Source organism: Phoca vitulina, unplaced genomic scaffold, assembly GCF_004348235.1.
Source record: "Phoca vitulina isolate PV1807 unplaced genomic scaffold, GSC_HSeal_1.0 scaffold26, whole genome shotgun sequence".
In the NCBI taxonomy this organism is placed as follows: Eukaryota; Metazoa; Chordata; class Mammalia; order Carnivora; family Phocidae; genus Phoca; species Phoca vitulina.
This window is the reverse complement of record NW_022589729.1, coordinates 293343-317902: the sequence shown is the minus strand read 5'-3', so window position 1 is coordinate 317902 and position 24560 is coordinate 293343. Positions and strand designations below refer to the sequence as shown.

Genomic DNA, 24560 nt, shown 5'->3' with positions numbered 1-24560 from the left:
TCTTCCATGGTTCTTTCTCCTATTTATTCTGCTCCTGCTGCCACAGCCTCCTTTCTCGTTCCTCACATGTACCAAGCATGTTCTTGCTTCAGGGCCTTTGTATTTGCTGCTCCCACTGGAATATGAGCACGGAGTCTGCTTGTCCCTCTGCCTCTGCTCCTTTCTCTCTCTCTCTCTCAAATAAATAAAATCTTTAAAAAAATAAAAAGAAAGTTCAGAGCACCCAACTGGAGAATATGCTCATCAGAAACAATAACATGAAAAAAAAAAGAAGCAGTAATAGGAGAAGCACAACTGGAGGAAATCACACTAATTGGAAACCATTTACTCTCTTCATCAGAGTTCAGATGTTAAACAGATGCCCCTAAGAAACAGAAGCCATCGTTTTGAGATACTGCCCACCACTTACCTTTAGAAACACTCAGAACAATGAGATAAGACTCTAAGCTGCTCCATCAAAAAACTGCCACAACTGATGAACTCAGTAAGGTCACAGGCTACAAAATCAAGGTACAGAGATCTGTTGCATTTCTGTACACGAATACTGAAGCAGCAGAAAGAGAAATTAAGAAAACAATCCCATTTACAACCACACCAAAAATATTAAGATACCTGGATATAAGCCTCACCAAAGAGCTGAAAGACCTGTACTCTGAAAACTATAAAACCCTGATGAAAGAAACTGAAGAGGACACAGAGAAATGGAAAGACATCCCATGGATTGGAAGAACAAATACTGTTAAAATGTCTATACTACTCAATGCAGTCTACACATTTAATGCAATCCCTATCAAAATACCAACACCATTTTTCACAGAACTACAATAGGGGTGTCTGGGTGGCTCCGTCGTTAAGCATCTGCCTTCAGCCCAGGTCATAATCCTAGGGTCCTGGGATCAAGGCCAACATCGGGCTCCCTCTCCTGCTGCTTGTGCTCTCTCTCTCTCTCAAATAAATTAAATCTTTCAAAACGGATGATTAAAAAAATAAAAAGAAAAAGAACTAGAACAAATAATCCTAATATTTGTATGGAACCACAAAAAACCCTGAACAGCCAAAGCAATCCTGAAGAAGAAAAGCAAAGCTGGAGGCATCATGATTCTGGACTTGAAGTTTTATTACAAAGCTGCAGTAACCAGAACAGTATGGTACTGGCACAAAAATAGACACATAGATCAATGAACAGAAAAGAAAACCCAAAAATGAACCTTTAATTATATGGTCAATTAATCTTTGACAAAGCAGGAAAGAATATCCAATGGGGAAAAGACAGTCTCTTCAACAAATGGTTTTGGGAAAACTGGACAGCTACATGCAGAAGAATGAAACCGGACCACTTTCCTATATCATACACGAAAAATAAATTCAAAATGGATTAAAGACCTAAATGTGAGTGAGACCTGAAACCATAAAAATCCTAGAAGAGAACACAGGCAGTAATTTCTTTGACATCGGCTAAAGCCACTTCTTTCTAGATATGTCTCCTGAGTCAAGGGAAACAAAAGCAAAACTGAACTATTGAGACTATCAAAACACGATGCCCCGGTAAAGGGAACAATCAGTAAAACCAAAAGGCGACATACGGAATGGGAGAAGATATTTGCGACATGTCCGATAAAGGGTTAGTATCCAAAATATATAAAAAACTTAATAAAACCCAACACTCAAAAACTGAATAATCCAATTAAAAACTAGGCAGGACACATGAACAGATACTTCTCCAAAGAAGACATCCAGATGGCCAACAGACACATGAAAAGATGCTCAACATCACTCACCATCAGGGAAATGCAAATCAAAACTACAATAAGGGGGCGCCTGGGTCGCTCAGTCTTTAAGCATTTGCCTTCGGCTCAGGTCATGATCCCAGGATCCTGGGATCAAGCCCCGCATTGGGCTCCCTGCTCTGCGGAAAGCCTGCTTCTCCCTCTCCCACTCCCCCTGCTTGTGTTCCCTCTCTCACTGTGTCTCTCTCTGTCAATTAAATAAATAAAATCTTAAAAAAAAAAACTACAATGAGATATTACCTCACGTCTGTCAGAATGGCTACAATCAACACCACAAGAAACAACAGGCGTTGGTGAGGATGTGGAGAAAAAGAAACACTTGTGCACTGTTGGTAGGAATGCAAACTGGTGCAGTCCTTGTGGAAAACAATATGGAAGTTCCTCAAAAAGTTAAAAACAGAACTACCTTATGATCCAGCAATCGCACTATTGGGCATTTACCCAAAGAATACAAGAACACTAATTCAAAGGGATACATGAACCCTTATGTTTGTAGCAGCATTATCTACAATAGCCAAGATATGGAAGCAGCCCAAGTGTCCATCGACCAACTGGTGAGTGGATAAAGATGTGGTGTATATTTTATTCAGCCATAAAAAAGAATGAAATCTTCCTATTTGCAACAACATGGATGTAACTAGAGAGAATAATGCTAAGCGAAATAAGTCAGTCAGAGAAAGACAAATACCATATGATTTCACTCGTATGTGGAATTTAAGAAACGAAACAAGCAAAGGGAAAAAATGAGAGAGAGATATCAAGAAACAGACTCACAGAGAACGAACTGTGGTTACCAGAGGGGAGGTGGGTGGGGAGGATGGGTGCAACAGGTGATGGAGATTAAGGAGTACACTTGTGATAAGCATTGGGTGATGTACAGAAGTGCTGAATGACTATATTGTACACCTGACACTATTATAACACTGTATGTTAACTACACCGGAATTAAAATTAAACTTAAAAAAAAAAAAAGAATCTAAGCTGGAGTTCGCTCTCCAGTGTGAGATCTACAAGTGCTGATATGAGTAATTAATGGTGGAGACAGAGGAAATGAGATGTGTTCAGCCCTGCCCTGGAATGCCAGGTCACACACAAGAGTGTTCTCATTAACAAAGACCCTGAAAAGATGGGAGGCCTGAGGCAAGAATAAGATAATACTCCTTATTTTAGAGGGGCATTTAGGGGGAGGGGGATTTCTTTCTCTAAGTTTTAGATCTTTGCTCTTCAAGAATTTCTTTTTATTAGGAAATGTGGCTACAGATACACTCTTTACACCTATCAAATGGTTGTGAGCTCTAACTTCACAGATGATCATGGAAAAATCCAGCCACCAACACAGAGCTCAAAAGACATATAGGATGACAATCTAAATAAAATGGCTACTGGAGTATTAGGCTAAATTATAAAGAGGAGTGATAAACTAAAAAGGGAAATAAATGCCTATTAATTAGGAAAACAAATAGGTACTATTAAAAAAAAAAAAACCCCACCAAGGAAAGTGTCTAGGAAATGAATGCTAGATAACAAAAGGAGGTAAAGATAGTCCCTGACTAACCCTAACCCTCTCTGTTTCAACATTCTCACAATTATTAAGATACTAAACTGCTGCTAAAAGGTTAAATAAATAAAATAACCCAAAGCAGTCTAAAATTTCCCTGAAGTTTTTCTATTTCCCAACTCTTGCCACATCTGTGATACTCAAAAAACATATAAATACAGAATATATATTTAACTAAGAGGTGATGGCTAATAAACTGAAAATCTGGGCCCAACTTCCTTCTCCAACCTTATCCTGTACAATATTCCCTAAATTCTGATAAACTCAAATTATTCCTTTTCTTTCCCACCACATTCTTTCATGGATTAACTTTACAGTGAGGTTCCCTGAGTCTGGAATGCCCTTGCTCTTTATTATTCTGTGCTGAGAATACCTATTCACCTTATATAACTCAGTTTACATTTTCGTCTTTGAAGGCTTTATGATCATCTCTCTCCCATCCCTAAAATCTCAGGTTTGGTCAAGTTTTATGTAGGGGATTTTCTTGAAGTTCTGCTATTACATTCAAAAAGTCAACCAAAATATGACAGAAATTATATTAAGCAAAAGCACAGAGTCATGGGGCAGAAAGAACCCTTACAGATCAGGGAGTCTACGCCCTCATTTAAAAAAAACTGAGGCCCAGCTAGGATTTAGACTCAGCTCTGTCAACAACAATTTTATCCTAACATACCAACAATCACAAAATCAAAATAAGTGTTTCTAAAATCACCAAGGAAAAAGACACAGAGATCTTCAAAGTGGAAAATACAATTCACTCATGAAAGGCAGTTTATCCAACTGCTAAAGAGTAGTGGAATCTGTCCACTACGTGGGTGGGTTTCTGGGATGCCCCTAAATGAAAGGAAATCAATATCCATCAACAACTTCACAAACATATCTACCTTATCTATCAGGTCATATTTATCTATAATATAAAATTTCTGCTCTCTCCCTGTGTACGTCTGGTCTTCCTTTTGTGTGTGATCAGGAAGCAGGTGCTACTTTTAACATCACTCTGAATCATATAAGATCAGGATGCTAAATATACTGGGGGGAAAATGGTCATCACAGATAGTCTTTATAGCCTCTAATTTATATGAATGACAGGTATATGAAAGTAAGAACTAGGGATGATTGTAAATGAAGGTAAGTAGAAGTAATTTCACATGAACATAGAGAATTGTTTCAATATTATTGATAGGACCCCAAAATGCATTTGCATAAACAATTCTAACATAGGCACATACTAAAGTGTTAAAGTCAAAATAGATATAGGCAGCCTTACCATACATAGTAATCATTCTTACACGTTTTAAGTCATGAGTCGTGGAAACTGTCCTATAAATCTCTGAATCTATTATTTATTTCCACAGCTCTCTGGATCCACCTTTTCCTAAAGAGAATCGAGTATCATTAAATGGGATGAATTACATGTATGACTCTACTATGGGCAGAAAATCAAAGAATGACCATAGTATGATCTGACAACTCTCAGAATATAAAATATAAAAATCTCACCAATATAAAATAGTAAGTTAAAATTCCTGTACAGTAGTTTTAGACCACCAAACTTCACGTGAGCATATAACTTAGCTGTTTAAAATGATGCAAGAGCTGGGGCGCCTGGGTGGCTCAGTCGTTAAGCGTCTGCCTTCGGCTCAGGTCATGATTCCAGGGTACTGGGATCGAGCCCCGCGTCGGGCTCCCTGCTCGGCGGGAAGCCTACTTCTCCCTCTCCCACTCCCCTTGCTTGTGTTCCCTCTCTCGCTGTCTCTCTCTCTGTCAAATAAATAAATAAAATCTTAAAAAAAAAAAAAAATGATGCAAGAGCAAGTTCAAATCTAGAAACAAAAAATAGCTGCTATCTGCTACCCACATTAGCACTGTCAGACTATGAATATAAACCCAATTATGGCTCGCCTAAAACATACTTAAGTATACTGTGGGCGAAGGTTGAGAATGAAGAATACGTCTTAGTCTTTCGAGACTAACTGGCTTTAAAAATTACATAAATACATACGTATAATTCATATATGCATGATAAACAGGAAAACTTGTTTTATAATAGGTAAGGGTAATGTTTGTTTAATTAATATAAGATAGAATAGGGGTACCCAGCTGACTCAGTCAGAAGAGCATGTGACTCTTGATCTTGGGGTTGTGATTTCAAGCCCCATGTTGGGTGTAGAGTTTACTTAATTAAAATATACATATGACAGAATAATGTATGAGTAGTTGACATAGTGGTCTGTCTACTGTAATTTTGTACTAAACATCATGTCAATAATACTAAGATTACACAGCAAAAGTATTCCCAAACATAAGTTAGTAAATGCATTAATACTGTGATCCCAAAAACATGTACAGAAATAGTTTCATATACGCTTGAACAAAATAAGAGATCAATAAATCTTCAGGATATGTTAGTCAATGGATCAGTATGATTTTTATGGTTTAATAAGATCATAGTGCCTCTTGAAATTACTGAGAAGAGATCAAGATTGTATCTAAGAAAATAAATTAGCCATTAGTCTCACGGTGTAGCTAAAAATTTCAGAGTAAATTTAGGTTAGAAATTAGTGAAGTTTCAAAGAGAATAAATAAAATAATTGAAGGATATTTTGGCATTAACTCATTAAAAGAAATATCAATCTGTCTCTTATATAAACATATGTTTAAGTTAATTTAAGAGACCAACGCAGCACTACTGTGAATAATACTAAAAATTTCAAATTTATTTTCTAGGCAGAATTTTTTTTTTTAAAGATTTTATTTATTTATTAGAGAGAGAGAGAGAGACAGCACAAGCAGGGGAGAGAGGGAGAAACAGACTCCTCACTGAGCAGGGAGCCCGATGTGGGGCTCGATCCCACTGGGATCAAGACCCAAGCCGAAGGCATACATTTAACCGACTAAGCCACCCAGGCACCCCTAGGCAGAATTTTAAAATTTAAGTTCTAGGCAGAACTTTTAAATTAAATCTTTTTGAGTAAATTTAAATGGTTCCTGAAGGAGGAATGTAAGAGTTAAAAGGAATGAGTAATATTTCTTTCTGACTGGGATAATTCCCATAGCCTTTGCTTTTATCAAAGGTTTCATTTCTCAATTTTCAAATGCCATTTTTAATTTCAATTTTCAAATGCTTAAATTTCCTTAGGGAGCTGAAGATTGTTTTGCAAAACATTATTACAGAACGAGCATGTTCTGTGTAATCCCTAGGTTTATGTCTCAATCTGTGTACTTGCAAAACAAAAAATTAGCACATACTATAGAATTAAGGAGATACTTTTTTTTTTTTAAGATTTTTATTTATTTATTTGAGAGAGAGAATGAGAGAGAGAGAGAGCATGAGAGGGGGGAGGGTGAGAGGGAGAAGCAGACTCCCCGCCGAGCAGGGAGCCTGATGTGGGACTCGATCCCAGGACTCCAGGATCATGACCTGAGCCGAAGGCAGTTGCTTAACCAACTGAGCCACCCAGGCGTCCCAAGGAGATATTCTTTTAATAAGCTACATTTGCTTGTTTTATTTTTTAAAGATTTATTTTATTTTATATTAGAGAGAGAGAGAGAAGGAGCATGAGCAGAGGGAGAGAGAATCTCAAGCAGACTCTGCGCTAAGCACAGACCTGACATGGGGCTTGATCTCACAACCCTGAGATCATGACCTGAGCCTGAACCAAAAGTCAGATATTTAACTGACTGCGCCGCCCAGGCGTCCCTATGTTTGCTTGCTTTAATCAAGCTATTCTGACTTCATTTGTTGTTGCCAATACTCATAATCTTTCTAAAAGTTTAAACATCATCAAGATAAAAAGCTTTTGCACAGCAAAGGAAACAGCTGACAAAACCAAAAGACAACCGACAGAATAGGAGAAGATATTTGCAAATGACATATCAGATAAAGGGCTAGAATCCAAAATCTATAAAGAACTTATCAAACTCAACACCGAAAGAACAAATAATCCAGTCAAGAAATGGGCAGAAGACATGAACAGACATTTTTCCAAAGAAGACATCCAAATGGCCAACAGACACATGAAAAAGTGCTCAACATCGCTCGGCGTCAGGGAAATCCAAATCAAAACCTCAATGAGCTACCACCTCACACCAGTCAGAATGGCTAAAATTAACAACTCAGGCAACGACAGATGTTGGCAAGGATGCAGAGAAAGGGGAACCCTCCTACACTGTTGGTGGGAATGCAAGCTGGTGCAGCCACTCTGGAAAACAGTATGGAGGTTCCTCAAAAAGTTGAAAGTAGAGCTACCCTACGACCCAGCAATTGCACTACTAGGTATCTACCCCAAAGATACAAATGTAGGGATCTGAAAGGGCACCTGCACTCCAGTGTTTATAGCAGAAATGTCCACAACAGCCAAACTATGGAAAGAGCCCAAATGTCCATCGACGAATAAATGGATAAAGAAGATGTGGGGTGTGTGTGTGTGTGTGTGTAATGGAATACTACTCAGCCACCAAAAAATGAAATCTTGCCATTTGGAATGATGTGGATGGAACTAGAGGGTATTATGCTAAGAATCAGAGAAAGACAATTATCATATGATCTCACTCCTACGTGGAATTTAAGAAACAAAACAGAGAAACATAGGAGAAGAGAGGGAAAATAAAACAAGATGGAATCAGAGAGGGAGACAAACCATAAGAGACTCCTAACCACAGGAAACAAACTGAGGGGTGCTGGAGGGGAATGGGGTAAATAGGTGAGAGGCATTAAGGTGGGCACATGATGTAATGAGCACTGGGTCTTATATACAACTAATGAATCACTGAACTCTACCTCTGAAACAAGTAATACACTATAATGTTAAGTGAATGTAAATAAATTTAAAAAAGAAAAATCTAAAGATATTACATTCATCAGAATCAATGTATTCTTCCTACTATACTACTTGTATCATCTTTAGACTTCTTATAATAAAATGCAATAATGTGGGGGCGCCTGGGTGGCTCTGTTGGTTAAGCGTCTGCCTTCGGCTCAGGTCGTGATCTCAGGGTCCTGGGATCGAGCCCCGTATCGGGCTCCCTGCTCAGTGGGGAGCCAGCTTCTCCCCTCCCCCTCTGCCTCTCCCCTCGTTCTGCTCGTGCTCTCTTTCTCTCTCTCTCAAATAAATAAAATCTTTTTAAAAATAAATAAAATGCAATAATGTGGAGTTTAAATGCAAAAGAATTACATTTGACTTACTGGCTTCTTCTTGAAAATATTAACCTTCAGCTCATGAGGTTCATAAAAATGACTTTCTAAGAGTTTTTTTTTCATGCTATCTGGTAATTATTCATAAGCAGAGCTGAGTATTACTCTTCCACAGAACAGCAACCATATAGTCCAATCTCTTCAGTTCTGGATGGGTGCCTGATAGAAGTATTGGAGTAAGTTGTGAAATATACAGGTAATGCGTTCTCAGTAACTGTGTGCTTGTCCCACAACATAAATGTAGGGGAAAAAGCAAAGAAAAATATTCACCAATATTAAAGAAGCAAAGGAATAAGGTAGTGGTGTGTTGAGTTCACTATACTTACTCTAAACTGTATAAAATTTATGAAAAATTTTTTAAAAGATTTTATTTACTTATTTGAGAGAAAGAGAGAGAGACCGAGAGAATGAGTGGGAGGAGGGGCAGAGGGAGACGAAGCAGGGAGCCCGATGCGGGGCTCGATCCCAGGACCCTGGGATCATGACCTGAGCTGAAGGCAGACGCTTAACCGACCCCTCTGAAATAATGTTTATGCAAAATGTTTTAAGTCTTTATATTTATTAGCAAATAAAACTTAATAAAATCTAAAAGAATTCCTTCTTAACTATTTAACAAACTATATTAAATTTCAAGTACTAAAGAAACTAACTTTTTAAGTACAGAAATCTGGAAGGTAAAGCGTTACGTGCATGGGCATAGAGAATCAGTTCCGAGAAACAATTTTCAGGATTCTTCCCTCTTTGATATACTAGACTTATTTCTCCATAACTCGTGGCTAGAAAAGTAATAAGGAATTACTGGTGTTGTTAATGGGGTGAGAGAGTTGTTTTCAGTGGGGATTCGGCACAGATGTTTGGAATAACTTGCAGCTGTCACCGGGTGAACAGGCTTAATGAAATTACTGGGAGTATCGAAGGAGAGCTGCCAGGAGTACTTAAAAACATTCATATTATTGTGACATGAAAAAGCCTAATTAGAAGCCAGAAACTGGCCTTTGTTTACTTCTGAATCCGATGTTTAGGGGTCTCACACCTAAGTCTGTTGTCACATATTTCTGAGTACACATCCACATACATGTTCAATTGTAGCACAGTGCCTCACTTATTGACTGTATGTCTTAGAAAAGGGAGAAACAATTTTCCATAGTTTGACCTAGTTTTGGTTTAGTTCAATTTAATTCAAAATACTTTAGAAATTTACTACAGGCAAAACCCCAGAAGAGTGAATTAAAAAACTCATTATTCTCAAGGAACTTCTGGAGAGAGAATATATATAGACATAAAGATAATATAAAGAAACAATATTATGGGAATTCAATGGAATTATGGGGATTTGAGTGTTCAAACGCTGCTCCTTGCGGGACAGCCTGACTTCACCTATAGGTATCTGTAGGCACCAGGGGTACATTATTCTTTCATCCACACAAAAACAGTTTGTCTCAATTTTTATAATAGGATGCCAAACTTACCATCTATTTGGTTTCTAATGCATACAAAGCTGCCCCGAAGTAGCCATACAGACTACTAGTACTCTACGCTTTCCCCAAAAGTCTGGGTAACAGACATGCTATTTAGAAGGCATGCTTACGGGGCATTCTAGCCATCCACTCCTTCAGGCATTCTAAGTTCCAAGATCAAGCTGGAGTCCACAGAGGCTTGGTTCACAAAGTTTAGCCTCTCCCTGAATGGCTTTTACTGAATTGCACATTATGAAATGGATGGCAAACTAATACAAATTTTACTAGAAATCAAAAAGTCCAGACTTAATGAAATACCACGTCCCCATAATATACCACTGTAGAAGTTCTGTTTCAGATTCAAGGCTCATCCCAATTACCTCAGAAATCTTAGCTCTCATGCAGTGCTGTCCAACTTTATACATACAGGTAACTTTAAACTTTCTAGGATACAATTAAAAAGTAAAAAGAAACGTGTGGAATTTTTTTTTTTTTTTTTTTTTTGAGAGAGAGAGCACAAGAGGGGGGAGCGGGAGAGGGAGAAGCAGACTCCCCGCCGAGCAAGGAGCCCGATGCGGGACTCAATCCCGGGACTCCAGGATCATGACCTGAGCCGAAGGCAGTCGCTTAACCAACTGAGCCACCCAGGCGCCCCACGAAACGTGTGGAATTTTAATAATCTACTTTATTTAACCCAGAACAGCCAGAATATTATCATTTAACATGTAATCGATACAAAAATTGAGATATTTTACTTTTTCTTTATACTAAGCCCTCAAACTCCTGTGTGCCTTTTATACCTACAGCCTACCTCAATGACTGGTTACACCCGAAGACTGGTACCTACTGTGTGGAACACAGTGCAGCGCTACGGGATAAACTTCTTATGGGAAATGGCCCTTTCGGGCTTCCTCCCCAACAAAACACTACAGCTCTTCTGCTTCCCTGCCCTTTATTCTGTAGGTTATCAGGAATAGCAGCCCTAACACCATAACAACTCCACTTAGCAATTCTTTGGTGGTAAAGATTAGGGTGGCGGAGTTGGTCAGTGGGAAATCTTAAATCCATACATTAAGAAAGTGAAAAAAACAAACTCTTGTAACATACTTCTCCTGGTCTGTCCCCAAATGCTCTAAGAGCACCATCTTCTAACACAAGAGGCATTGCTGATGGTATAGAATAACTCCTCCTCAGAAGGATATGGGATTGGAGCTACTGAGACTCCTGGGTTTTGTTTAGTAAGAATCATTTTTATAACCAAATTACATTTAACATAAACTTAGAGATTTAAAAAAATTTTTCTTTACACAATCTTTAGTTAAGTAAAAATATTACAGGTTTAGAAACATTTCAACTTCTCTTAAATTTTGCAGAATAACACACCACTTCATACGGACATGTTAATTTGTGGAATTCTACTAGTTTGCATGTTTCTAGAAAAACTCTCTTTTAACATAATCTGGTTTATTGATAACAGGGAGATAGTGTAGTGCAGTGAAAAGAGCGCTAGCCTGAAATGGAAGATGATTTGGCTTCTAGACTTTGTCACATGAGTTGTGACACTATGTAACTCTCTGGGTCTGAATTTCTCCATGTGTAAAATTAACAGGGGCGAAAGCACACCTCTCAATCTCAAAAAATTTAAATTGAAAACTATATTCAACAATTTCAAAATGCTTTACACTTTGAAAGCAACAGTATTTGAAGGAAATGTTATCGTTTCCAACATAAGGTTGTAAAACTTTGTAAAAAGTGAGCTTAAATAACAAAGCTAAAACAAATGGCCAAATTGTAAAAGGAACCTAATTCTGATTGTAGGTTCACCTCCTGTTCATTGGCGCCTGCTAGCTTTTCATGAATGAGTAAAAATAATGCTTGACATTCTCTATGTGAGAGAATTCATTAAATTTAGCTTACTAGAGAGACATTTTAAATGTGAGTGACAGGGCTCACTAAGCTTCACTGATAAAATTCTCCTAATTGACCTTTAGGAACTTGAAGACTTAGCACAATAGGGGGCACGTGGGTGGCTCGGTCGGTTAAGCAACCAACTGACCAGCGACCAACTCTTGATTTTGGCTCAGGTCATGATATCAGGGTCGGGAGATCAAGCCCGTGTTGGGATCCGTGCTCATCGTGGAGTCTGCTTGTCCTTCTTCCCCCTCTGCCCCTCCTCCTGCTGGTGTGTGCTTTCTCTCAAATAAATAAAATCTTAAAAAAAAAAAAAGAGCACAATAAAGAAAACAACAGACAAATGTATGGTCATCTAATATAAAGCACCTATTATTGTTGACGAAAAGGTAAGTCATGAAACTTCTAAATGTATATTGTTTCCCATGGATAATTTCAGTTCAAGGTGGACAGATACTCATGCGTTAGCAGTACAGTGTTCCAATGCAGAGAACAAGGGTGGTCCAGCACCTGTTTCTTAACTGACTAAGTCCTTTGTTTTCTTCAAAAAGATCAGTAATTTCTAAAAAATGCCTTGATGTCAGTGCACAATAGGATCTTTCAGAAATGTTTAAATGTTGAAAAAGGAAGTAGGATTCCCTCCTACTCATAACAAATCATGCAAACAGGAATAACTCATCTATTCAGTATAAAATAACGTAATTGCTCTCTTGTACATATTTTAAACAGGTAATTAATATGCTTTTCTTGGGGGGGGATAAGCACTAAATAATAAAATTATTACAACTATATTGCTAATGCCATATGGAGCCCCAACCCAATAGCAGAGTAAAATCCTAATCTAAATACCTAGACATTCTCCCAGTCATCTAGACACATGTCCTCCTGGCTACCAGATCTCTATTTTCCACACTCTACTTTCCCCAACTCAAATATTCTCATACGAGACAGAGCCATAAGGATCCTGGAAAAACAGAATGAAAGGGGGTTTATCTATTGCTATCTGAATCTGGGGTATCAAATGAAATTATAATATCGTTAAGATGCTTATCCTCTACAGAAATATGCATAATGAATTTGCAATGATTTAAAAACACTTACGTATTCTTTAAAATAAATGAAACCCACATATACATTTCAGTAATTTTGACCTAGAGGGTTATGGGTAGTTTCTTCATTTATTTTTCCGAATTTCTGAGCGTTAAGATAGTGCTTTTAAACTTTAAAACTGATCACACAGTTATCTATTAATGGTTAAGGCCATTTGGTAAGAATTCTGTAGACACATGAAAACTTCGTAAAAACTATAAAAACTGTTGCCTCTAACAACCCTGGAATTTATAAACAATTCAGTAATTTAAAAAAAAACCCTCTAAGCTCCAAAGTTTAAGAACTTTAAAATTAAGCCTCTTCTACATCATTTATATGATTTAAGGAAGGTATTTTCACTCATTTCTAAAAGCCAGATCTACCAATCTCCAAGTTTCCAATCAAATTTGAGTTAGTAGCTTTCACAAATTACAAAAGGCATTTAAAACTAAAATTACTTAATCCCCAAGTTTTTAAAACTATTTTTTAAATATAAAACATCAAAACATTCTCTCTCAGTTCAGCGGTCTTTTTTAAAAGGAACAAAAGATGGAGCTGTGAGTACTAATAATAGGCAAATAATATATATCAGAAACTATGTTTTTACACCAGCTCTTAAAATAAGTCTATTATTTTAAGAGCTTTTGCAACCATTTGCAAGAAAGGGAAAAATCACAAAGGACCTAAATTTTGCGGAAGGGACTTTATAAAAGCGTTCCAGCTCCAATTTAGTTTGATACATTGTTAGACCAGGGGGGAAATGCAAATACCAAACACCCTTAACTACAAAGGACAAGCATATTTTCTTAGTAAAAGGCGTGCCTGGGTGTTAGAGACAATTTGTTTCAATCTGGCATAGGTTTGACAGCTTCAGAGTAAAAGGAACATGCAAAAGGTGATAGTTATATCATGCATGAACAGGTATTTTAAACCTTAGAAGATTAACTATGCTTGAAAACTAAGCAAGTTTGGACTTCCCTTACATTGTCCATTACAAACTGTGTGCAATTAAATGCCTGCCAAACTGTGTGAACTGATGTAGGGTTCCTGGCACTTTTGTGATTCAGATAGAACACCTTACAAGGGAAATAAAGAGAACCCTTGAGGGGGAAATGTCAAATGCAAACAGGTTTTTCAATTGGGCCATATCTTTTGTTGTTGTTGTTCCTGATGTTTAAAGTCAGATTTGAAAGAGTCTTTTCAGAAGTTCAACGAAAGAATAAACTTGTTTTACCTCGCTATCATTTTTCAGTTTACTTTGAAAATAAAGTTTCACTAAACCAGTTTACAAATCTTTCTAATCTATACAGGTTAGAATAGAAAATATTCACATCCATTTCTGTAAGAACAGGCCCAAGGTGCATTTTCTAGATAAAACTATAAATAAAATTTTAAAAATCAGAGGTGACTGCAACAGAATTTTATGTCTCTAACTCACTTTCCTCATGGAGAAATGTCTTTTCACTCCTTCAGGTGAAACACGTAAGGAGAATGAAAGCAGAAGAAACGCCAGGCACCTAGTATTAGACACCTCCTGGACAGATACTGATCCCAACCTCAGGAGAACCTAATGGGGATCCCTGCCGCCTTAGAAAAACAAAACACCACCCACCATAAATAATGTGTACAGTTCAAACTCGGAAATGTATCTTGTCTAAAAAACATACAAAAGAAAACATCTCTGCTTTACATTTTAAACAATTCTTGCTGATAACTAGGAAATGTTTTTATAACAGCATGTGTAGTGAAGTCTGTACATAAAGGTTCACACTGGTTTTCACCCTTGGCAACCAAAACACACTTGAAGAGAAACTACTGAAGAAAAAGTCTCGTTTCAGAAGTGATTTCACTCATTATATGGGGAAAGAAGAGAAGAAATTATTCATGTTTTGACCTTATCCATAAGCAAGTTCAGAAGGCGACTGCATTTGTAGCAAGAACCATATCCTTACAAAGATACTATTTAAAAAAAGGAAAAAAAGGTAGAATTACAAACAAGTTTTAAAATAGATATTGGACTCTTATATGGTCACCTCGTTTCCGAGGATCTTATGCAGAAAAGAAATTTCAATGGGAAATACATTTTCATCCCTCACAAAAAATAAATTTCGTCCCTCATAATTTTCCCACCAAAAACTCATTTGAGAAATAATTTATTGCATGAAAGTATTACTATAAAATATTTTAAAAGATGAAGGTCATACTTACATATGCATATAGTTTCAAAAATATTATGAGGATTCCGGGCACAAGCTGTTAGTTGAATGGGAAAAAGAGATGAAGCTATCCATTGCGCACAGAAATAATCTCATTCCTATACATAAAAAGGTATCAAAACTAAGTCCCACTCGTGCTTCTTCCCAATGTGTTTATTACATAACTTCCACACATGGTGTTTCTGAGTGATGAAGATCCTCGAATAATATTCATACTAAAACAAGGTGTTCTGAATAGACATACTTAGGCTGACTAAAGTATATTTATTATCAGAAAATATAAAATTCTGAACAAAAGCCATGATGGACAAAGGATTCATCACATCAGAAGCAAGAAATTCCCTTTAAAGCATGAGGTGACTCAGAGTGCAATAATTCACTTTACCTGCAACTGAAATCTGGAAATGCTGGACTTGAAAAATGTCAACAGTATAGATCATCACTGAAAAGTTAATGGTTTCCTCTCAACCAGGCAGCAAAAGCAGGAGGAAAAAACTCAAAGTCACATTTTAGAGTCCTTAGATTTAAATAATAATTCATATAATGTGAGACAGAAATTCGAATGAGAGACCATAAGAAATATCTCAAGAGACAAAAGGGGAAGGGAGATGAAATTCAATTGAGGGGGAAAAAAAGTAAACGTGATACAAAGCTTAAAGGATTTAGCAGGAACGTATGAGATAAATGAATACACAGAAGAAATTCTAAGCTGTGTGAAAGGAAACCGGAAGATGCGGAGATGGTAGAAAGTTGTGCAAGGAAGCAGTTTTCACAGATTCCTCTTCATTCTAAGGGAGGTAGGGCTGTCCATTTCTTTAGAACAATGAAGATCTGTTACTCTTTATATGCTCATTTTTCTTACACATCAGAGCTGAAAAACATCAAGGGTATAAGTCCAAATGAAGACAGAAATCCTATACATCTGAAGATTACAGTTCAGATAAGCACACTTAGTACATCATAAAATGTTAAAACCAAGTTTTATTTCAATCTGCCGAACTGGAGACATACAATGACCTAAACACATCCCTTTAAACCCCTTTCCTTGGAAAAAAACAAATGGTGGTTAAAGGAGCATTTCTGAGGTTTGAACAAAGTAACATACAGCAGAACCTTAGGAAAGGCTTCATTTAACTTTCTTTTAAACTTTAGGTTTTTCTTCGAGTAACCCCTGAAACCATTCAATGTCACCAATGCCATAAAAAAGAAACCTTGGCCAACATTCATCTACAAAACTGCTTTTAAAAATAGCAGTCCTTCTCCTTGGCCAACCCTACCACCTTCTACTAGATGGTTTGTCCCCATCCTCTCAGCGAAAGAAAAAGCAAATAACAACTACACTGGAAGTATTCAGTGTGAGAATAAAGCTGTATGAAATTGTCACTAAACGTAATGCACATTTCCAGTCGCTTCGGCACCTGTCGAGTCATTCATAACCCCTTCTGGCTGCCTAAACAGCTCGGCCACCTCCTGAAGGAAAGAGGGGTGGAGAAAGGTCCTCAGTAGAGGTTGTCAGTGTTGGTGCTCCGAGGGGTTTTGATCTTGTCGATGTTTTTGAGGATTACGTCGTGCAAGGTGGCATACTGGTTCCGAACGTGCAGCAGGATCTGGCGCACACTCAGATACTCGTTCTCGTCTACCTCGGCTACAGTGCGGCGATAATCTTCCACCTGCGGGTACTTCACTATCTTCGACACCAGCTTGGCCCTGGTGTTGTAGTAGGTGGAGAAGCGGCGCAGATAGGACGCTGCGGTGCTCTCCACGGTCCACAGCTGGTCCACGGTGTCCTCCTGGATAGACACTCCGAAGTTGTTGCCGTCCTCCACCTTCGGGATGAGCACCGCAGCGTCCTATCCGCACCGTGTTGCACTTCTCTCTCAGCAGCTCGATCTCGGGTTTTACGCGCTCAATCAGCTCCACCAGATGCTGGTTGCTCCGCAGCAGCTGTCCCTCGCCCCCTGGCAGTGCCAGCACTTTGACCACGGACTGGGCCTGCAGAGGCGGCAGGTCCCGGTTGGGCCCGTCCCCCGCGGTGTCGGGCACGGCGCGGGGCTCCAGGGCGGCCACCGAACGGATTCTGGACAGGTCTTGCAGGCGGAGCTCCTGGACCCGACTATCCAGCTCTGACAGCTTCTGAGGGAAGAAGGTGGACACCAGATCCTCGGCCTCCTGCGCGATGCGGGCGCGAAATGAATCCACTTTCCCCTGCACGTCCTGTTCCAGCTTCAGCGGGGACGCCATGACGTCCAGGGGCGTCGAGCGTTGGGACGGACACCACCCGGGCTCCCCACCGCCGCCGCAGGGTGGCCTTGAGCTCCCGCCGCCCCCGCCAACTCCCAACAGACCACGCCCAGCCACGCCGGAAGTGACGTCCCGGAGTCCCGGCGGCCCGTGCGGGGCGGGGGGAAGGGAGCCGCACGCGGAGCACGCCCTCCCAGCGACGCCCCAGCCGGGTGGCCCCGCTTCCTGGGTCACGTGGGGGCGGTGGGGAGAGGAGTCTCTGCGGATCCAGTTCCCCGGAGCGGCCCGTTTACCCCACCTCCGGGCCTTTCCGCCGGAAGCCCGCGCAGGATTGATGGCTCCAAAGAACATCGTTAAACTTAGCACCGTGAAGACGAAGCAACGACAAGTCGATGTACTTTACAAAGGCGCTCAAGGAAATCCATGATCCCTGGATTCCGGACACACCTCGAGGAATGAGCTCTCCAGAGTAAGGCTCACTTCTGGAGAGCCAGAAGTCACACCTTTACTGGTAACTTGAGCGTATCCGTGCTTTCCCCTTACAAAGTCAGAAGTGGTTCCCCCTTCACTGTGGTATTTTAATCGAGTTAGTAAAGTTCTGAGCTCTTCTGTGGCTTGCTTCATACAATTTTTAGTTTGAGTTACAAATGTTAAGGTCTAGGACTCTTCTTAAAGCTCATCTTCTTTGGGATAATTAACAATTTGAATCTGGACTGTAAAATTAAAGTATCAAATATCCTGAATTTGAGAATTATATTGTAGTTACAGAAGTGAATATCCTTTTTTTAAATACACACTACAGTATTAAGGGATAAAGTGACATGATATATTTAAACTATTCTCAGATGGTTTGCAAAAATAGTGTGCACGTATAGGTGTATAGAGAAAGAATGTTAAAGCATGTGGAGAAATGTTAAAAACTGATGAATCTATATAAAGGGAGTTCATTATTAGTTGTAACTCTTCTGAAGCTTGAACTTATTTCAAAATAAAAAATGAAAAAAACTACATTTCCCCTAAAGGCTTCCAGAATCATAAAGACAAATTCTATAACCTCCTAAAATTTCACTCCCATTTCTTTATTTTCATTTCCCTGAGATACTTTCCTTTTGTTCTTTGCAACACCACAGTGCATGCCTTTGATTTATACTTAAATTATTGAGGTTTAGTTCAAAAAAGGATTATTCTAAAGATGCTATAGTATAGTTCTGAATGTAACTGTCACCTCAGTTGGACTGTAAACTTCAGGACATAGGTCAAGTCTTAATTTGTTGCCATCGCATGTGGGACAAGGCCTGGCATGGATCAGGTGCTCGATACATGTCTGATGAAATGACCTTGAATTAGTAAGACTTTAGCAAACCATAATTTCACAAGATCTAGAACAGAAAAGAAAGTGTCAATAAGACAAGCATGTTACAGGTTGGTCTCCCCAGCAAGCAGACAGAGATTGCTTTTAGGAGGTTTATCAGGGAGTGTTCTTGAGAAAGGACCTGTGAAAAGGAAGAGACAGAACGGAGGGAGAAGTTAGGCACTGATGCGGTCTCAGAGCCTCAGCTGACCCCACGGGAAACCAGGAAAGCCCCTTCACAGTTGTCCTGAGTTGGGGACAAGACAATTCCTGAAGAGGGCTATTGCAGGACTTCCAGCAGCTGGAAAATAAATTCTTCAGTTCTGAGGCAGGAACTGGGGAGTGCATCAAAGTTCAAGTACACATGTATCATAGTAAGATACCTATACTAACAAACTAGCAATTTAAGTTGTATTCAAGTCAACTGTGTTCAGCCCTAATTAGGGGCTGAAATTTGTGTTTAGATTACTGCACGTCTTGGAATGTGACAAAGAAGGATGTGGTGGAGGGAATTATATTTTCAAAGATATGTGTTTGGATAAAGGTGCATATGTATTTTGGCTCTACGGGGGTGTGGGGGGGCTACCGGGGAATTACTGGTAAATTGGATCTTAGGGTATCTGGGAAAGTGGCAGCAACTGAAGCAGGAAAAGTAAGCAAAGACCAGCTCATGGAGGCAGGGCCCTCTTTGCCATCATAAGGAAGTTGGATTTAATAAAAGCCAATGAAGGGATTCAGGCAGGGGGAAAAAAAACCCCACTCAGATAGATGACTTCAGTGGGGAGGTAGATATGACGAAGAGAATAAAGGAAGAGGGCCTGCTGATTTAACGCAAATGGTAAAGAATGCCTCATTCAGAGTGATGGCAATGGGCCAGAGAGAAGACTCTAGAGAGTTTTAGGAAGTATAATTACAGTACCTGGTGATAGTTTTGGATGTGGAGAGATGAGAAAAGGCAGATTTCAATATTATTTTTTTTTATTAGAGAAAAAATTTCTATTTATACATTAAACTTCTCCTAAGAGATGACTTGGGTATACATACATTTTTTTTTTTAAAGATTTTTTATTTATTTATTTGAGAGAGAGAGAATGAGAGAGAGCAAGCACATGAGAGGGGGAGGGTCAGAGGGAGAAGCAGACTCCCTGCCGAGCAGGGAGCCCGATGCGGGACTCGATCCAGGGACTCCAGGATCATGACCTGAGCCGAAGGCAGTCGCTTAACCAACTGAGCCACCCAGGCGCCCTATACATACATTTTTATACATGCAAATTTACATTCAAGTTATGGGAATTCAGATAGGGTAATCAAATAGAAAAGGAAAATCAAATCTTGAAACATGACCACGGTTTTCCCATATCTTGATTTTCTTCATAACTTTAGCTATGAAAGATTACAAGGGGGCTACTATGGAAATTCTCTTTAATGTGAAAAACATCCTCAATGTTATATATGGTTTATCAAATTGTTACTCTATTTTCAAAGAGAAAATATTTCTAGTTAATGGGGACTTACTTTCTATTTATGACACTGACTAATGCAGCCATTTATATGAAATTATTTTCTTTCATTGCCTGAGAATAGGATATAAAATCCTTTGGGGTGGCTCAGCTGCTCTTTTTTCTAGTGTGGTATAAGAATTTTATTTATTCATAATATGTTTCTTGTCCTTGTTAATTAGAGCAGCAGTTGGTAGGAAAATGACAGCTCCTAATTTTTCTTTCCCCACTGACCACCAGCAATCAGCAGTTGTTTTTTTAAATTATTTAATGCACTTGCATGCCTTGATTCGACCCATGAAATTAACACTGAGTGCTAACAGGTGGAGGAAGGCTGGCAACAGCTGTGTAGAGTGTTGTTCAGGTTTCTCCCTTCTCACAGTTGGCAGGGTGCAGCATGTACTGATGCCAATAATGACACACCACTTTAACTTTAGGAATACCTACAAATTTGTGGATTGATTTATCCTTTAAATATCCTCCAACTCTGAAACTATGCCCCTGAAGAAAGGATTCTGTGGTCCTATGTATGAGTTCCATTTGTAAAATTATTCTAAGCAACTGTTGTTGTGTCAACTCTTGGATACAAATGTAACTGAGGATACAGATTGGAATTTAATCCTTCAAGATACTTATTTCCAGGCGCCTGGGTGGCTCAGTTGGTTAAGCGACTGTCTTCAGCTCAGGTCATGATCCTGCAGTCCCAGGATCGAGTCCCGCATCCATCGGGCTTCCTGCTCAGCAGGGGGTCTGCTTCTCCCTCTGACCCTCCCCCCCTCATGCTTTCTCTCTCTCTCAAATAAATAAATAAAATCTTAAAAAAAAAAAAAAGATATTTATTTCCCCACTGATTTCTGTCAATAGGTTAGGAGAAAAATAATCAATGGGGCTAAACCTAGATTAGGATTCTGATGAGTGGTAATATTTATCCCCTTCTGTTTATGAAATTCCTCATCACCAGGTTGCAATGAATCTTAAGCTATCTAGGCCAAAGGGCTTCATTCACAACTTATGATTACCCCCCCCCAGTGAGCATAAAAGGCTTAGTTTTACAATGTAGTACTGAGAACCCTGCTGGGGTCACTTTCTAGAGTAGATAAGTATCTCACGTCCCCTTCCTTCACTCTTCCTCCTAGACTGCTGCAGGTAAGGGCACAGAAATAAACGACGTAGAGGCACCTGCTACCCTGCCCTGTGGTCAGTGGTCACTGCCAATTCAGCGTCTCCAGAACCAGTCTCCAGATGAGACCTGTGTACGCCTTTCGTGAAGACAAATGGCTAAGGCCATGCAGTTTCCCCACCGTATTCCAACCCCGGCTTTGCTACTTACTAGCCACGGGACCCTGCTCAGTTATTTAACCTCCCCAAGCTTCGTTTTCTTCATCTATAAAATGGGCAATATAATAATAGCGATCTTGTAAAAGTTGTTTTGAGGATGAAGTTAGTTAATCCATGTATTTTAGCACTGTGCCTCGAACATGGTAACTGCTCAGTAAATGTCAGCTATTACTGAAGGAGAGTCTCCTCATCAACATTTCAGAATCTCCCTTCACCCTTTGAAATGGAGAACTGTGAATTCTATACAAACAAACCAAGATATAATTTTCTTGTTCACTGTCTTGTTATATATCATTGATGAGTCACTGTATTACAGAGTTGAATGTAAGTAATTGAAAAAAAAAAAAAAACTGGCTTGAATCTGAGATCGTCAGTATTTAGAGGCCATATCACAGAGCACAGGTGAAGCAAGCACAAACTTTACTGGCTACCGTGGCTGAAAAGTACATTTCTCAGCTGAAACCCTTCTGGTGACAGTCATGTTTTCATCTAGTTCATATTACTTTATCTTACAAATGACATAATTGGTATAGTTTGTTAACAATGATGTCTACTATCAGGGATCTGTAAAATCACTGATTAGCAAAAATCTATTGACCTCTGGGTCGTAGATTCTTGACTTTTTAAAATGCTTTGGCCACTGACTTTCTACCAAAGCCACTGATTGCTTCCTTGTTTACAAAATCCCTGTTCTGGATGAACAATGAATCCTCTAGTTCTGCATTTCTCATACTGCAGTCCATCAGTTCCCTGTAATTATTTCTGTGAATTCACTTTGATGATAAAATAATTGATGTAAGCATATTCTGGGGTCATATTATAACTGCCATGCAATTTGGGGGCCCATAATTATATTTTTTATGATTATGATACCACCAAGTACCATTACTTTAATTGATCAGAGAGAGGGGAGCCTATTAGGTATGGTTATTCTTTTACCCCTCCTCCCAAAAATCTGTTAAAGCAGAGGTTTTCTTATTGGGTCAAAGAGAAATCTGGAGGGAGAATTAGGTAATCAGAGAGTAGGCAACAGTAAGGAAATGTCTAAGGAAAGGAAAGAACGTGCATCACGACAGTCAGCATCACCTTCATTTGTCAGGAGTGACTCTTCCACAAAAACGTTATCCTTTGCATAAATTCATGTTGTTGATTTTATCTTTGTAATTTTATTTATATTTAAGTTACACAATTATTTTGGTTTCTTTAAAGTGTTTGTTTTGTTTTTAATTTATCTGGGGGAGAGAGAGTGCTAGCAGGGGGAGGGCAGAGGAACAGGGAGGGGGAGAAGCAGACTCCCTGCTCAGCAAGGAGCCCATTGCGGGGCTCATTCCCAGGACCCTGAGATCATGACCTGAGCAGAAGGCAGACGCTTAACTGACTGAACCACCCAGGCGCCCATAATTATTTTGGTTTTTATAGATGTAAATCTACAAGTGTAAGATGTTCTGAAAACTTAGTTCAATGTTTGTATGTGCTTAAACAATGCCTAATAATAATGCTGGGAAATTTCTTCCTTTAAAAGAAATCATTTCCTTTGAAAGTACACTCTTCTTTTTTTTTTTTTAAAGATTTTATTTATTTATTTGACAGAGAGAGACAGTGAGAGAGGGAACACAGCAGGGGGAGTGGGAGAGGGAGAAGCAGACTTCCCGCTGAGCAGAGAGCCCGATGTGGGGCTCGATCCCAGGACCCTGCGATCATGACCTGAGCCGAAGGCAGATGCTTAACGACTGAGCCACCCAGGCGCCCCGAAAGTACACTCTTCTAATACCCTGTACAAACAATCAGAGTTATCTCCCTGAAATGCATGTCTCACCATACTTCCATCTTCTACAGGGTAAGGACCAAATTCCTTAAGCACAAGTTCCTTCATGACTGGATCCTGCCATCTTTTATTTCCCAGAATCTAGTCTACATTTCCCAAAATCTAGTCTACATTTCCGAAAAGGTTCTCTCTCACATCCTCTGCGTTTATGTCTTCACCGCTCTCCGGGTGAAATGCTGCATCGCCTCATCTTCCTCCCACTCTCCACCCTACTCATTCATCCTTCTATAATCAACTCAAGGAGTGTTTATGAAGACACTTTCTTGGGTACCACCTTCTCCTTCCTAGGTGGGGCTAGTGTTCCTGGCACAAGTGACGTAGTGTAGTAATATCTCCCTCGTAGAGCTGCTGAGGGGGTTAAATGAAACAACTTACCTAAAACAGCTAGGACAGTAAATGCTTCATAAATAGCAGTAGCTTTATTTGTAATCTTAGAGTATTCTGCATGTATCTCTTTTATAGTTCCTATCCCAGTGCTGCAATTTTAGACTTGCAAGTCACTTTTCTCCACTATAATAAACTTTGGGAAGGCAAGGATTTGGGCTTATTCATTTTTATGCAGTCTATGGTAGCAGAGGGTCTCGTAATAGGAAGTGTTCAATGCACATTTACTGAATGAATAAATGAATTAGTGAAGCAAAATAGGATACAATTTATCAGACAGGACCTGACTAGCAGAAGAGCTGGGACTTTCGAGCAACTTATCTTTTTCTTTTTGTTCCCCTGGAGAGTTGCTGAACTGTGCTGCAGCACATACAATCCCCTGTGGAGTCTCACAGCAGCCTTCTGGGCTGAACTCTTCGGGGATTTATATAGGAAAGGTAGGGACCAGATTTCTCTTCCCCACCAACAGCATCGCAGAATCTGACATTCTGCGTCTGACTGTGGTAACAGCCAGAATTCTGGTAGTCACCGTATTGCTTAGTTCTACAAAACCGCCCTCACTTAAATAACCGGAGTTGCTCCGTAGAACAGTCGTTGTGCAGTACTGTGTGTTTGTGCAAAGTGAACATACTGGGGAGTGCTCGAGAGGTACACACAGGGAATAAGGGCGATGCTGGCTCTGACTCATGCTCCTACTGTTTATTTATAGC

General features: G+C 39.4%; 2 protein-coding genes across 2 annotated transcripts in view; both read right to left on the bottom strand.

The window, feature by feature from the left end:
• ATF6 (activating transcription factor 6) overlaps positions 1-24560 on the bottom strand; it is a 206831-nt gene that overhangs the window by 69772 nt on the left and 112499 nt on the right. The window lies entirely within an intron of this gene.
• On the bottom strand, positions 10636-19869 carry LOC116643523 (proteasome activator complex subunit 3-like). Its single transcript, XM_032422385.1, is given in 2 exon segments — positions 10636-17059; positions 17061-19869. Coding segments are annotated over 2 exon segments (1092 nt in total). The 5' UTR covers positions 17805-19869; the 3' UTR covers positions 10636-16711.